At 32.8% G+C, this 12,404-nt stretch overlaps 1 protein-coding gene across 1 annotated transcript in view; it reads left to right on the forward strand.

Moving 5' to 3' along the window:
- The first annotated feature begins 577 nt into the window (after positions 1-577).
- LOC124368165 (kinesin-like protein KIF12) overlaps positions 578-12,404 on the forward strand; it is a 35,116-nt gene continuing 23,289 nt past the window's right edge. Inside the window, exons 1-3 of the mRNA XM_046825441.1 lie at positions 578-691; positions 5,353-5,574; positions 7,509-7,649. Of these exons, the coding sequence (XP_046681397.1) occupies positions 578-691; positions 5,353-5,574; positions 7,509-7,649 (477 nt within the window). The remainder of the gene's footprint in view (positions 692-5,352; positions 5,575-7,508; positions 7,650-12,404) is intronic.

Below are 12,404 nucleotides of genomic sequence, written 5' to 3' on the forward strand. Positions count from 1 at the left end.
GCTAGAATTGTTTTGAACCTTTCGCACTTTCAGGCCTAACAGTTTATAATACTTTGCAACAACTGCAATTATCGTGGCTAGCAATATTCTTGTGAGCCCTAGGGTGTTAACATTGTGTTCTTTAGTTAATGAGCAAGAACGTAGTCAGGAAATATTTGAGGTGTAGGGGGAGGTTAAGATATTTTCCCGTTGTGGAAAGAAAGTAAGGCAAGCTCAGTCAACTGCTCATTTCCCATTTTGTTGCCGACCCGTTTTAATGCTGAGAATCATCTTTCAGAGGTACATAACAGTAATACTGAATTAATTACATAATAATAATAGTTTGCTAAAAAAGTAATTGAAAATGGGGGATCCGGACACTTTGAACCCCATCGCTGGCAACGTCCTTGCTAGTCAAGTATTCCTAGAGTTCTTCCTTGCTCAAGAGAGTCCTTTGTACAATTTACAATATTTTAAGGCACTATACAATCAAGAATGAATGCACAGACCACAACACGACTGCTCTGTCGGATCCAAGTAAAATTACAAACCTCTTTTTGGAAAATTAGAAACATATTTTAAACCGATCTCACTCACGATGGTTCTGATTGTTAATGAATTTTTTTGCCGTAGGGTGAGACCGCTGGGAGAAAAGGAGCTTCGAAGAAACGACCCGTCAGTCATCAGCTTCCCAGGGAACGGTCAAATAATGGTATGTATATAATGTATGACACTGTATCACTGTAACAACCTTTTCTTAATGAAAATTTCCAATTTACAAGAAAATACAAATTTGTGGAGAGGAAGTGGCGAATAAGCTTATTAATAGATGAATGATTTAGGTAGAATTAGAGCTTTAAGAGGGGTGGAGGATTCTTAACCCATTTTATATTTAATGGATTTTTAATTTTATTGTTTTAAGTGAAAACCGTTAGGTAAAATTGACGAAAATGTTTAAACATGGCAAAATGGATTGGATTAAACAAAAAGATGTTCTTGTCACCTGCTTAGTCAGAGTGAAGTTGCAAACAACACATAATATAGCTAGAGATGTATCATAGTTTAACAAAGATATATTATAGCTAGAAATGTATCATATTTGAACAAGATATAATATAGCTAGAGATATAACATAGTTTAAAATATCCTCTAGAAAAAGAAATTTAAATGTTTAATTTGGAATAAAATAATTACCCCATTCATATCTTCATACACGTCTCTACCTACAACACTGTACTTTGAAGCAAAATAAGCTGTAGCAGATTTAAGAACCAATAACTCTAATCATTTGCTCTTGTTTCACAATCAAAACGATTTGGAAGTTGTGGATTAGTGTGCTGTTTCGGAATTCTAAGGCCACACAAGTGCTTATGGTCGGTGGAGTGAATTATTTTTAAAATGGCAGGATAAAACAAAAAGCGAATTGCGATGTTTAAAGGCTTAAGTAGTGCTTTTCTTCCTGCTGACGTAATTTATTAAAAAAACAATAGACTTTTCAAATTACAATTTTTTCCGAGTTATCAATTTGTTTAAAAAAATATTGTGTTTCAAAATTAGTTTTAAAATGCTTTTCGTGTAATGGACTTATTTATTTAACGTTTAACACAGAGAGAAAAGGGAAATAACAGTTATGTAAATAGAAAAACCTGTAAATAACGTAATAGGAACGGAGTAATATTTTACTTCTTCCTTGTAAACAACGATTCACCACCAGTACAAATTACTCACTCCAATAAAGAGAGTTGGTAAGAACCAACAATCAATATCTATCGCCAATGGAAACGGCCTTGTAGGCCTAAACCAGAACTAATTTAAGGCTTATTACTATCTGTCACTTTCCTTTATCCATTGATTAAGGAAGGACATGGTTTTATTAGTATTTTAAAAATCAGGACACAATATAATAACGCTCTTATTGTTGATACCTTATACCAAGAGCATTTTTGAAGAAACAAGCTTACCTTTTAACAAATTAAACGAAAAAAGCATTATTATTGTTGATACTAATAGACTGTTTCAAGGTATTGTATGTGAACACCAATTTGGAATAAGATATTCCGAAGTTAAAAAAGTTTAATTCTCTTTGAAATAACTAAATGAACCAATTAATTTTAACACACAACGATAAAGAAGAAAAAAATATTGGTTCTTTGATCCATACAAATATATTCAACAGAACCAGCCTTTAATATGGTGCAAGGCCAATAGCTTAAATGACAATTACATTTTCACTTGACACATTTTTTTAAATCTCTTCGTATGGTTATAAAAATAACAAACGAGTTTTCACTTCTAATGGAGGGTTGTCAATGTTTGAATAAGTTTGTATAGTTTGTATTTATATACATTACAAATATATCTAAAGATTGGGAGCCTTTTTTCAATCAAAGTACATCATGCCTAAACATAGCAAACCATTTAGTTGGGAAGACACAAAACTAAGTATCGAATGTTCCATAAATAATATATCAAATGTCAGCAACAAAAATTAATAATGTTAACTTTATTATTACTTTAGTTTAAAACGATATAGCAATAATGTCAACAGTCTCTTTGAACAGAATAAAAGATTCATTCTAGATTAATATATGGAATAGCAAAGGAAGGTAAACTGCATTTTCTAAAGCCAATGTTAATTTTCATTATATATTGTAATTTAGAACTCAGTATAATAACAGTAGTTGGGTTTAGCAGCGCCTGACGTTTGTGTCCGTTATTCACATACAGATTTGTATTGCATACTGCCTGAAAAACATTTTGAAGGCTGCGCCATTCTATGTATTTTGTTTTTCATTATCTTTGCTTTTCGATAAATTACAGGTAACACCTGAAATTTGATTATTTATCCATCAATAAATTAATCTTCAACCACTTGGAAAATATAAAAATGTTTTCCTAAAAAGGATGCATTTACTCCTGCACATGTTTCTGGCCTAATGGTTTAAAATCATAATTTATTAAGGAAGTAACGTAATTGTTAGTGAAGTTTTTTGTTGTTGTATTATTAATAAGCACACAAATTTTAGAACAATAATTCGCCTTTGTTATCTCCTTTGGGGATGGCCGATCGGTCTAAAACGTTGGACTTATGGCTGAGTTTGAGGTAGCGCAGGTTCACATCCTGTCTGTAATCGTTGCACTTTTTATCAGTACCATTGGCTTTTTACTGTATCGAATCATTTCCTTATTCTGTCTCATAAGATCCTCGCACAGGCCAGTGACCTTTGAGGACGGGTAGAATAAGGTTTAAAAGTATATCGGTTGATAACTATTTAACTTAATAAATATATTAAATGTATATATTTATTATTATGTATGATGTATATATTATTGAAAATGTATTAATTCTAACAATTTGCTTCAAATACACAGTACAATATATAGTCACTCGGTACTCAAGGGATGTGTATATCGGTCTTGTCATGAAACATATTTCTTATAACATTTAAAAGTCTCTTTGTTTATGATTTAATAAGTTTTCAGCATTTATATTTTTATTAGTACACTTAAATTCTACATATGCTTTGTTATAGATTGCATTTAAAGTCTTTTAACACATTTCCCATTTCAAGAAATATTAGCTTGAAGCAATTAGGTCAACTATATTCTTGGTATTAAACTTTGATTTTTTGGTAAGTAGTTTGTAAAACTAGGATCCAATAAATACTGGACATCTAGTAAACCTTAGTTTTGTAGAAAATAAAAAATATTGATCATCTGTCGTATGACCACCAACTTCCAAGCTGTCTCTTTAAGGACCACAAAAGTGACTTTATCCATGGACCTTCCTAAAGTATATAGCTGTGAACTTTGCACTATAGATAGGTACTTTATTAGTAATTTCTGAGCTCAAACAGAAAAAATGGTTGCATTTTTAAACATTTTCACTTATTTTTGAACTTAGCTCCGACTAAAACGGGGTCTATATGGTGGACATGAAGGTTGTCACGGAAGACCTTCGCGTGCCTGTTAAAAATCACGTTGGTAATAAAAATACTGTATCGATTCTCTCCTGCTCAGCGTTCGCTGAAACGTTATGGGTATTTATTACTGCTATAAACCCTGTGTTAAGTTAAAACAATTGTCAATAGTTATAGATTCCTAGCACTCTAATGTCACATAGGCGCATGAAAAACAGATTCTGACACCAGTATTGAGTATCACTCTTACCAGGTTCGCCCATTATTTACAGCTGGAATGAGGGCGGCCGATCATTATGGGTCGAAGGCCTTTCTTCCAGCCTAGACCTCCGAGCAATAACCGAGTGTGCTCATTATGTTCAGGGCAGAACATACTGCAAACCTTCCCCCGTACCACGAATTTTTCAGGAGGGACCCGAATTTTACATAATTCCTTTAGTGTGGAATGATCGAATTCTTAAAAAATGAATATGGTTTATTGATATTCAATTTGTTCCCTTGTTTTTTTTTTCAATTTGCAGTATCGATGCGCCTTTTACATTTGACGTTTATAATTCAATTTTAATTTTCTTGAGAACTAATTCACGTAGAAAGAAGCATAAATGCTTGTGGAATCAACGTTATTATCCTTTTGGAAAACCATATTAGATTTCATTGAGTGGAGATAAATGCTTAAAAACTGCTATTTTTGTAGGAAAGTTACCCTAACCCTATTCTTATCATCTGCCGAATTTAGTTGGCAAGAATTTCTCCTTCTTCCAATATTACGAATATAGTTAGGGAAAGAGGATTTGCTTTAATTTGATTTTCTCTCTAAGTTGAAAATCTTTCATAATCTTCCTTCCTCGGTTTAAATTATTACTGTATACACTATGTAACTTTTATTACTAGTGCGTAAACATTTGATCTAATTACTGTTCTACGAGCCATCCTAACACTAAATTAAAATAAGAACATAATATACATTAATATATACAATCTTTATATTGCTAGAGAAATAAATAAAAATTGTATTATAAAGTGGAAAATGTAAAATAATTTAGTTTAAATTAGTTTACTTTTCTACAATAATACAAAATAAAAGATTATTTATTGTCTTGTATAGCTAAGGACAAACTTCTCAAATTTGGTTAGGAAAAATAAATTTAATAACAAACCGATTTCATTGCTTTTGTATTTGACACAGTTTTATGTTAACAGTAATAATTTTTACATGTTATATGTATCCTAACATAAAACTATAAATAATACAGGCCCAATTGTTGAGACTTGTGGAACTCCATGATATACTTTACTGAATCGGATAGTTGTCACACTTCAACTCTGAATTATATTGGGGTTGTCGACTCGATTTAATGTAGGCTGAGCTTTACGTAGAGTCAAGAATTCAGGATACTTCTTTTAAATACCTGATTGTTTTGAACCTAGAGCTTTATTTTTATAAATTTGACAGCTGGACGGTCTGAGCGGGGTACCAGGACACACAGGTGGGAAGTCAAAACTCTTCTCCTACAACGTGGTGTTCGAGCCGGGGGCCACCCAGGAGGATGTCTTCCAGTTCTCCGGGGTTAAGAGACTAGTAGGGATGGCAGTCGAGGGTTTCAGTACGACGGTCTTCTGCTATGGTCAGACCGGAAGCGGAAAGACCCACACTCTTACCGGACCTCCGGGGCTGGTATGTAATGTCTTCTACACCTAGCGTGTATGTCAATATTTCATCTACAGAAATTTATGAACCATGAATTTTTAGCTTGAAATGCTTGGGGTTCGTGTTTTTATACATCCACTTTATTAGATTTACCAGAAAATCGATCATGCTCTCGATCTACTGCGTACACATATGGAAAATAATATAACCTGTTCACCAGAATTGTTTCTACGGTTTTTACGATTTGTTACAGTCATGAAAAATGATGATTGGTATTTCTTAGCAAGAAACTTATTACGCTTCATTAGTCTATCACTAAGTATACTATTTGTCTAGGCGCGGACCGAGGATCGTAGCTTGTGGGGAAGTGCCTAATATATAGAATTTGTTTTAAGTGAGGGATAGGCTACGGGATACCAAAAGTACGGGGTATCATTGGAAATTTTTTTGAATTTTGTACATTAAATAAATGTGATTTTAAGCGTTTAAATAAAGTTGTGTTAAATATAAAAAATTCTCCAAAAGTTCATTTTCAAATTCATGTTTTGATTTTAATGTTATGAAATAAATATCATAAAATGCCAGAAACAGTTCATTGGTTTTAACAATACAATTTTAACAATCAAAAGTACGGTTCTGTATGTTCTGTGTTTGAAAACGAATGATTAATTTATCTGCGACAACAGGTATACCTTTGAACGTGTCTGACGCCAGTTACTCTGAAAAAAAGAGCCTACCTACTATCTGTAGGTATTTCTTAGCAAGAAACTTATTACGCTTCATTAGTCTATCACTAAGTATACAATTCGTCTAGGCGCGGACCGAGGATCGTAGCTTGTGGGGAAGTGCCTAATATATAGAATTTGTTTTAAGTGGGGGATAGGCTACGGGATACCAAAAGTACGGGGCTTCATTGGAAATTTTTTTGAATTTTGTACATTAAATAAATGTGATTTTAAGCGTTTAAATAAAGTTGTGTTAAATATAAAAAATTCTCCAAAAGTTCATTTTCAAATTCATGTTTTGATTTTAATGTTATGAAATAAATATCATAAAATGCCAGAAACAGTTCATTGGTTTTAACAATACAATTTTAACTATCAAAAGTACGGTTCTGTATGTTCTGTGTTTGAAAACGAATGATTAATTTATCTGCGACAACATGTATACCTTTGAACGTGTCTGACGCCAGTTACTCTGAAAACGAGAGCCTACCTACTATCTGTACATCCGTATCTGGTCTTGGAGGCATGCAAAACACACATTGCGCAGAAGTTACACTTAATTTATTCTTGATATAATATCCAAACATAATAAGATAAATTGAAGAAGAATGTATTTACATTTTAATATGTCTGTATTTTGATTGAAATTATAATATAATAACTTCAGATTTGTACATTATTTAAAGTTTTATCATTATTATATTTTGAATTATTATTTAATGCTTTGAGGGGATCTCTTCCACCCCCACTTTTGGGTTCGCCCCTTTATTCATCAAATCACCCTTCTACTCTCATGTGTAGTCTTTTCAGATTTACATTCACCCATTCTTTTCACAATTCCAGAACACCCTTTTCCTCTCTTCCTTTTTTAATATATGTTATCCTCCTATTCTATTTTTGTTATTTTCTTGCCTGTCTCCATTTTGCACCACATTTCTTAGAAATTTGAAAATACCTTCCAGTTCACCTCCTCCTACCAACAAAATCAGTCACCTATCACCCCTGTATGTCGTATTTGATACTATTGCATAGTCACATGAATATTACATCAAAGTATTTTCAGGTTCTTTTTTTTCTTTATATTTCCGAATACACGTTCCAACAGGATGAAATACTCTTGAAAAAGAATTGTATGGTAATATAAGTTCTATAATTGTTATATGGCCGTGTTCCTTTCATACACAAGAAATAAGATCTGCAAAAATGTTGAATATTAATATATAAGATATTTTTTAGGTTGAGAAGAACGCCGATCCTTTCTCTCCCAATCATGGACTTGTATTTCGCTCTTTCATGTACCTCTTCCAAACTCTTCAAGAGATGAGGGACACGCACTTCGTTCTTAAAGCGTCATTCCTCGAGATCTACAACGAGAAGGTATGTGGCTTATATTACGCTAACATGAGAAATAGTCTGTTGCATTTAAAATATTAAGAGATTAAAATTTTGGGTCTTCATGAAAACATGAGGTCCATTATACTCGTATATTATCAGAAAATGATTTTTCTATATGGTATGTACGTAAAACTATAATAGTAAATGTTTAAAGCAGAATTGCTAAAAATAATTATAAATAAGTTTTTAGTGTTTATTCTGGATGGTTAAAATGTGTAATTTTTCAAAGGAAAACTGTCAGTAAGTTTGAATTAAGATTTAATGGTGTACTAAAGGTTTAATCCTATCTTGAACTATCTGGCCCGTTTCATATTTTAACAAATGTCACAAATTCTAAACAAAAATAAAAATCTTTTTCCGTTAATTTCTGTTTTTTAAAGGTAATAAATCAATAGAGAAGAACGAAAAACAATTAATGTATGGAAAGTCAAATTGAGGAACTAACAAACTGCAATAATGCCTCCAGCCATGATAGCGACGAACGAAAAACATTCTTTGAAATAGTACCTATCAGTACAATTACGAAATTCTAGGGGCTCTGAAATCTTTGATAAAATAACTATAATATAATTGGGATCAAAATATGGTGGTTAGTGAACAAACAGAAAAGGTTCAAAAACAAGGTTGGCGCGTTTTAAAGCTACAACGTATTGTTTATGTATTTCGGATCTAAGGAAACAAAATATATGTATTTTTATTTTAACATATTTAAGCATTTCATATGACATTAGTGTTGCAAAGTTATGTAAAATGTTTGCCCTAACAAACGTAAAATGTACCTTGTATTTACCTATCATATTTATTACTTTTAGTAACGCACCAGCCGAAAGCAAGGTTTGGGAAGATTAGTAACGAAACATGGACGTTAGTGTGAGTGAAGAAGATCAATGTTTGGGCGATAGAGTCGGTTGACCTTTAACCTCAGGGTCACATCATTTATTCACCGAGTTGTGGTCACATCCAACTCTCCGACAGTTGTCCGAGTGTTTTCTTTCCTCACGCACAACTTGATGAGGCCAATCGTTTCGTAATTTCATCGACCCTTGCAGAAATTTGTGTTGGAATTCGGGTGTTTGCACACCGAACGCTATTTCGATCGTTATTTTCATACTATCGTTTGTTGGGCTGCATAACAGAATACGAGATTTGGCTGATGAAATAGTTTTTAATTACGTGTAGGACGAGTCTTAAAATAGGGGCACTATTTTTAGTAAACGTATAGTAAACAGAAAAATGTACGAATTCTTTAAAAATAAAAATAATAGTAAATTGTGTGTACGTACCTGTTATTATGTTGACTTTGATACTAGCCGTTATCTATAAATTACATAAAACATTAATAACTAAGTTACACCACACCACATAAACAAATCGCTAATAAAATTAGAATCTTTAAATATTCCTGCCTCGCTATGGAAAGCCATATTCAGTCTTTAGATGGTAAATCGAAACTGCTAATAATGCATATCGGCCTGTACAGGTGAGCTGAAGAAGGCGGAGCTGTATCATGATTTGCTGGAGGTTAACCTATAGAGCTCTAATAATATAGCTAACAGCACAGAAAATAAAAATATAGAAGTCTGTGTCAAACACAGTTCTCAGTGCGATCTTACGGTTAAATCTGTTAACTAGCGCAACAGTAGCGAATTATGTTTACTGAACCTAGTACTAATCTCATTGAGATGTCTAGGTTTGGATAGTCTTTGCCCCTAATGGTTCGTTGTCATTCGCTTGTTTCATGCAATAAAAATATTATTAGAAAGGAAAAAAAGGACAAGGCACATAACTGGATTTCAAGTACACTACATTCATTTATAAATAAGTTTGGCAATAATCATATTTCACTAAAAAATCTGTTAAAAAAACATGTTCTATAAAGAATCTTGATATTGATTAACTGTATTAATTTATTTCGCAGCTGATAGTCCTATACTAAAAATAAGAGTATACCCATCAAGTCAAACTTTACTTTAGACGGTCTGTGATAGTAAAAGAAACGTTTTCGTACATTTTTCCATCGTCAATACAACACATATCAGTAGCACTAGGTTTCGAGATTTGCAATCTTTTCCTTTGGTTAAAAGAAGTCATATTAATTAATTAATTTGTCAGTGTTTGATTACTTGCAGCTGAATTAATTTCATAACTTGCATTATTTATAAATATAATATGGCAATGCAATTAATAGTCTTTTCGATTTCTCATAAATGATTTTTATTGCAACAGCTATAGTTACAAAGGCATAATAAGAGTAAAAATTCAATTTAAAAAAATAAATTATCAGTATATTAGGGAATCTAGAAAAGTTAATAAGTGTTGAAAGTAAGCAAGGAAAGTAATACCGTAGTAGTAGCGTGAGAGCTTGCGCCGACGATCAAAGGTCAGTTCCCGGACTTGCCACTGACCGCCAGAACCATTACCTCTGTTGTTTTGCGTGTCTTTATTGATTGTGTCTCTCTTGCCTGACACTGTTCTCACTTACTTTATCTTGTACTTCCTAAGCAGAAACATTACCACCCATACGAAGAAAATGAGTAAGTGATAAAAGCAATCTTGCAGTGATGGCTGAGAGGTTATGCTAATAATCCAAGGCCAGTTCCCACACTTGCCATTGACCCTAAGAGTCATCACCTATGTTGTTTTACACGTATTTATCGAATGTAAGTTCCTTATCTCATACTTGATTTACAGAGGTTTATCTTGTATTATCAAAGCATCGAAATTGCACCCATTTAGACAATACTAAGTGAAGAATAGTATCGCGAAGAGATGGCGTGAGGGGTTTTGCTAATTACCGAAGGTCAGCTCCTGGACTTTGAATCAGCCTTCTGATCCATTACCTCTGTTCTGCGTATCATTACCGATTCCGAATTCCTTGTCTAATACTTGCCTTACTCAGTTTTACTTTTCCAAGGGTATGTGATGAAAGAAAACTTGCAGTGATGCGTGATAGTTTATGCTAATAACCTCAGGTTTGTTCCCGGATTTCCCACTGACCGACAAGACCTCTGTTGTTTTGCGTGTCTTTATCGATTGTGAGTCCCTTGTCTTACTCAAGTTCAAGTTCAAAACATCTTTATTTATTTAAAAATTTACATACATTATTAGATTTCATATGCCAACATAGCACGTGCGAAATTAAACAAAAAAATATTTTACACACAATTATATTTATATCAGAGTCCTTCAGCTGGATGCGGTTTTACATTCTGTCTTTAATATATGCCTTGTGTACAAGATACACTTACACGTTCACCTAAACATTCATACGATTACAGGACGTTAATATATCCATACAGCAGCAAACAGAATAAGAAATAAATGAGTGATGTATATAATCCAAAATGACATTAAATAACTATAAACATTTTAACGTAACAATAAATAAATACATTTTTCAATATACATTTTGTAATCCAACTAATATTATAAATGCAAAAGTTTGAATGTTTGGATATTTGGATGTTTGGAGTTTTGTCTTTGAATCACGCTGAAACTGATATACGGATTGTGCTGAAATTTTGAACAGGTATAGCTTTTGGTCTGAATTAACATTTAGAGTGCTTTTTACCACCCATAACACATTCATTTCACCAAATAAAGTCGAATTAAAATTGAAAAATTAGTTTGTTTACATTCGAATGTTATGATAAGAACGAAACGTATTTTGACAGCTGTTGACAGCTATTATAGTTCGACAAACTTTCTGAAACATCTGTATGCATTTGAATTTTATCAATAACTAGCGGGCCCGGCGCGCTTTGCTGCGCATTTCAATAATTTTTTGCAAAAGTTGCCCGCGGCTTCGCACGCAATTTCCCGTTGAAAACAGTACACTATATTCACTTATTCTTTTTCTATCACATTCTAAACATTGCTGAGATAATTGATAGTCGTTCCATCGTGAGCCTCTTGGGCGTATTATGAAGGTATGTACCATATTCCTGCCTCTATCTAGCTGTTACCCACGGCTTCGCACGCAAATCTTAAGAACCGAAGTCCTTATATTACTTAGTAATTTTTTTTTTTACTATAATAAATTTTAGATTAAATTAGTTATATCTCCGATGCCACGATTGAGCTTGCTTTGTTGTCTCGATCGAGAGAATATGTACACACGGAGTTTTGAGAACCATACTTCTGTCAAAAAAAACAACTAAGGTTGATTTTATAACATTCTTTATATTTGTAGCCAACGTAAGATAGTAATTATGATATCTGCATTACTCTTCTGATCAAGCATGAGCATGGTTTATATTAAATAAATATTGCAGTTAAAGGTGAATTTTTACGTCAAATTTGAATTGTATTATCTGGATAGTAAAGTCTATGTTTAACAGTGATTGCAAAAAACAGTTTAAACAAAATTTGTCGTTTCTCTTAAGCTTACTCTATGCTTTAAAACTATAAGTGTAATATATGTTTACAAAGAACAGCTGATTAAAAATTTGAAAAGACGTTAACATATGTTTGCTGCAATGCATTTCTTATGGGTATTTCTGTAACCAGTGGGGCGGAATCCTGAATCGGGAAAGGGATGGGCATAGCTTATAAACCTTCTCCGTGGAAAAATACATATACGTACAAATTTTCATCATGATCGGTCCAATAGTTCACGATTCCATAAAGGACAAACATACAAACATTCATTTTTATATATATAGAAGAAGATAAGTAAACAGTGCTTGATCGGTAGTGTAATGCAGATAGTAAATAAAACATTAATATATAAATTTG

This window comes from Homalodisca vitripennis, chromosome 8 (genome assembly GCF_021130785.1).
Source record: "Homalodisca vitripennis isolate AUS2020 chromosome 8, UT_GWSS_2.1, whole genome shotgun sequence".
In the NCBI taxonomy this organism is placed as follows: domain Eukaryota; kingdom Metazoa; phylum Arthropoda; class Insecta; order Hemiptera; family Cicadellidae; genus Homalodisca; species Homalodisca vitripennis.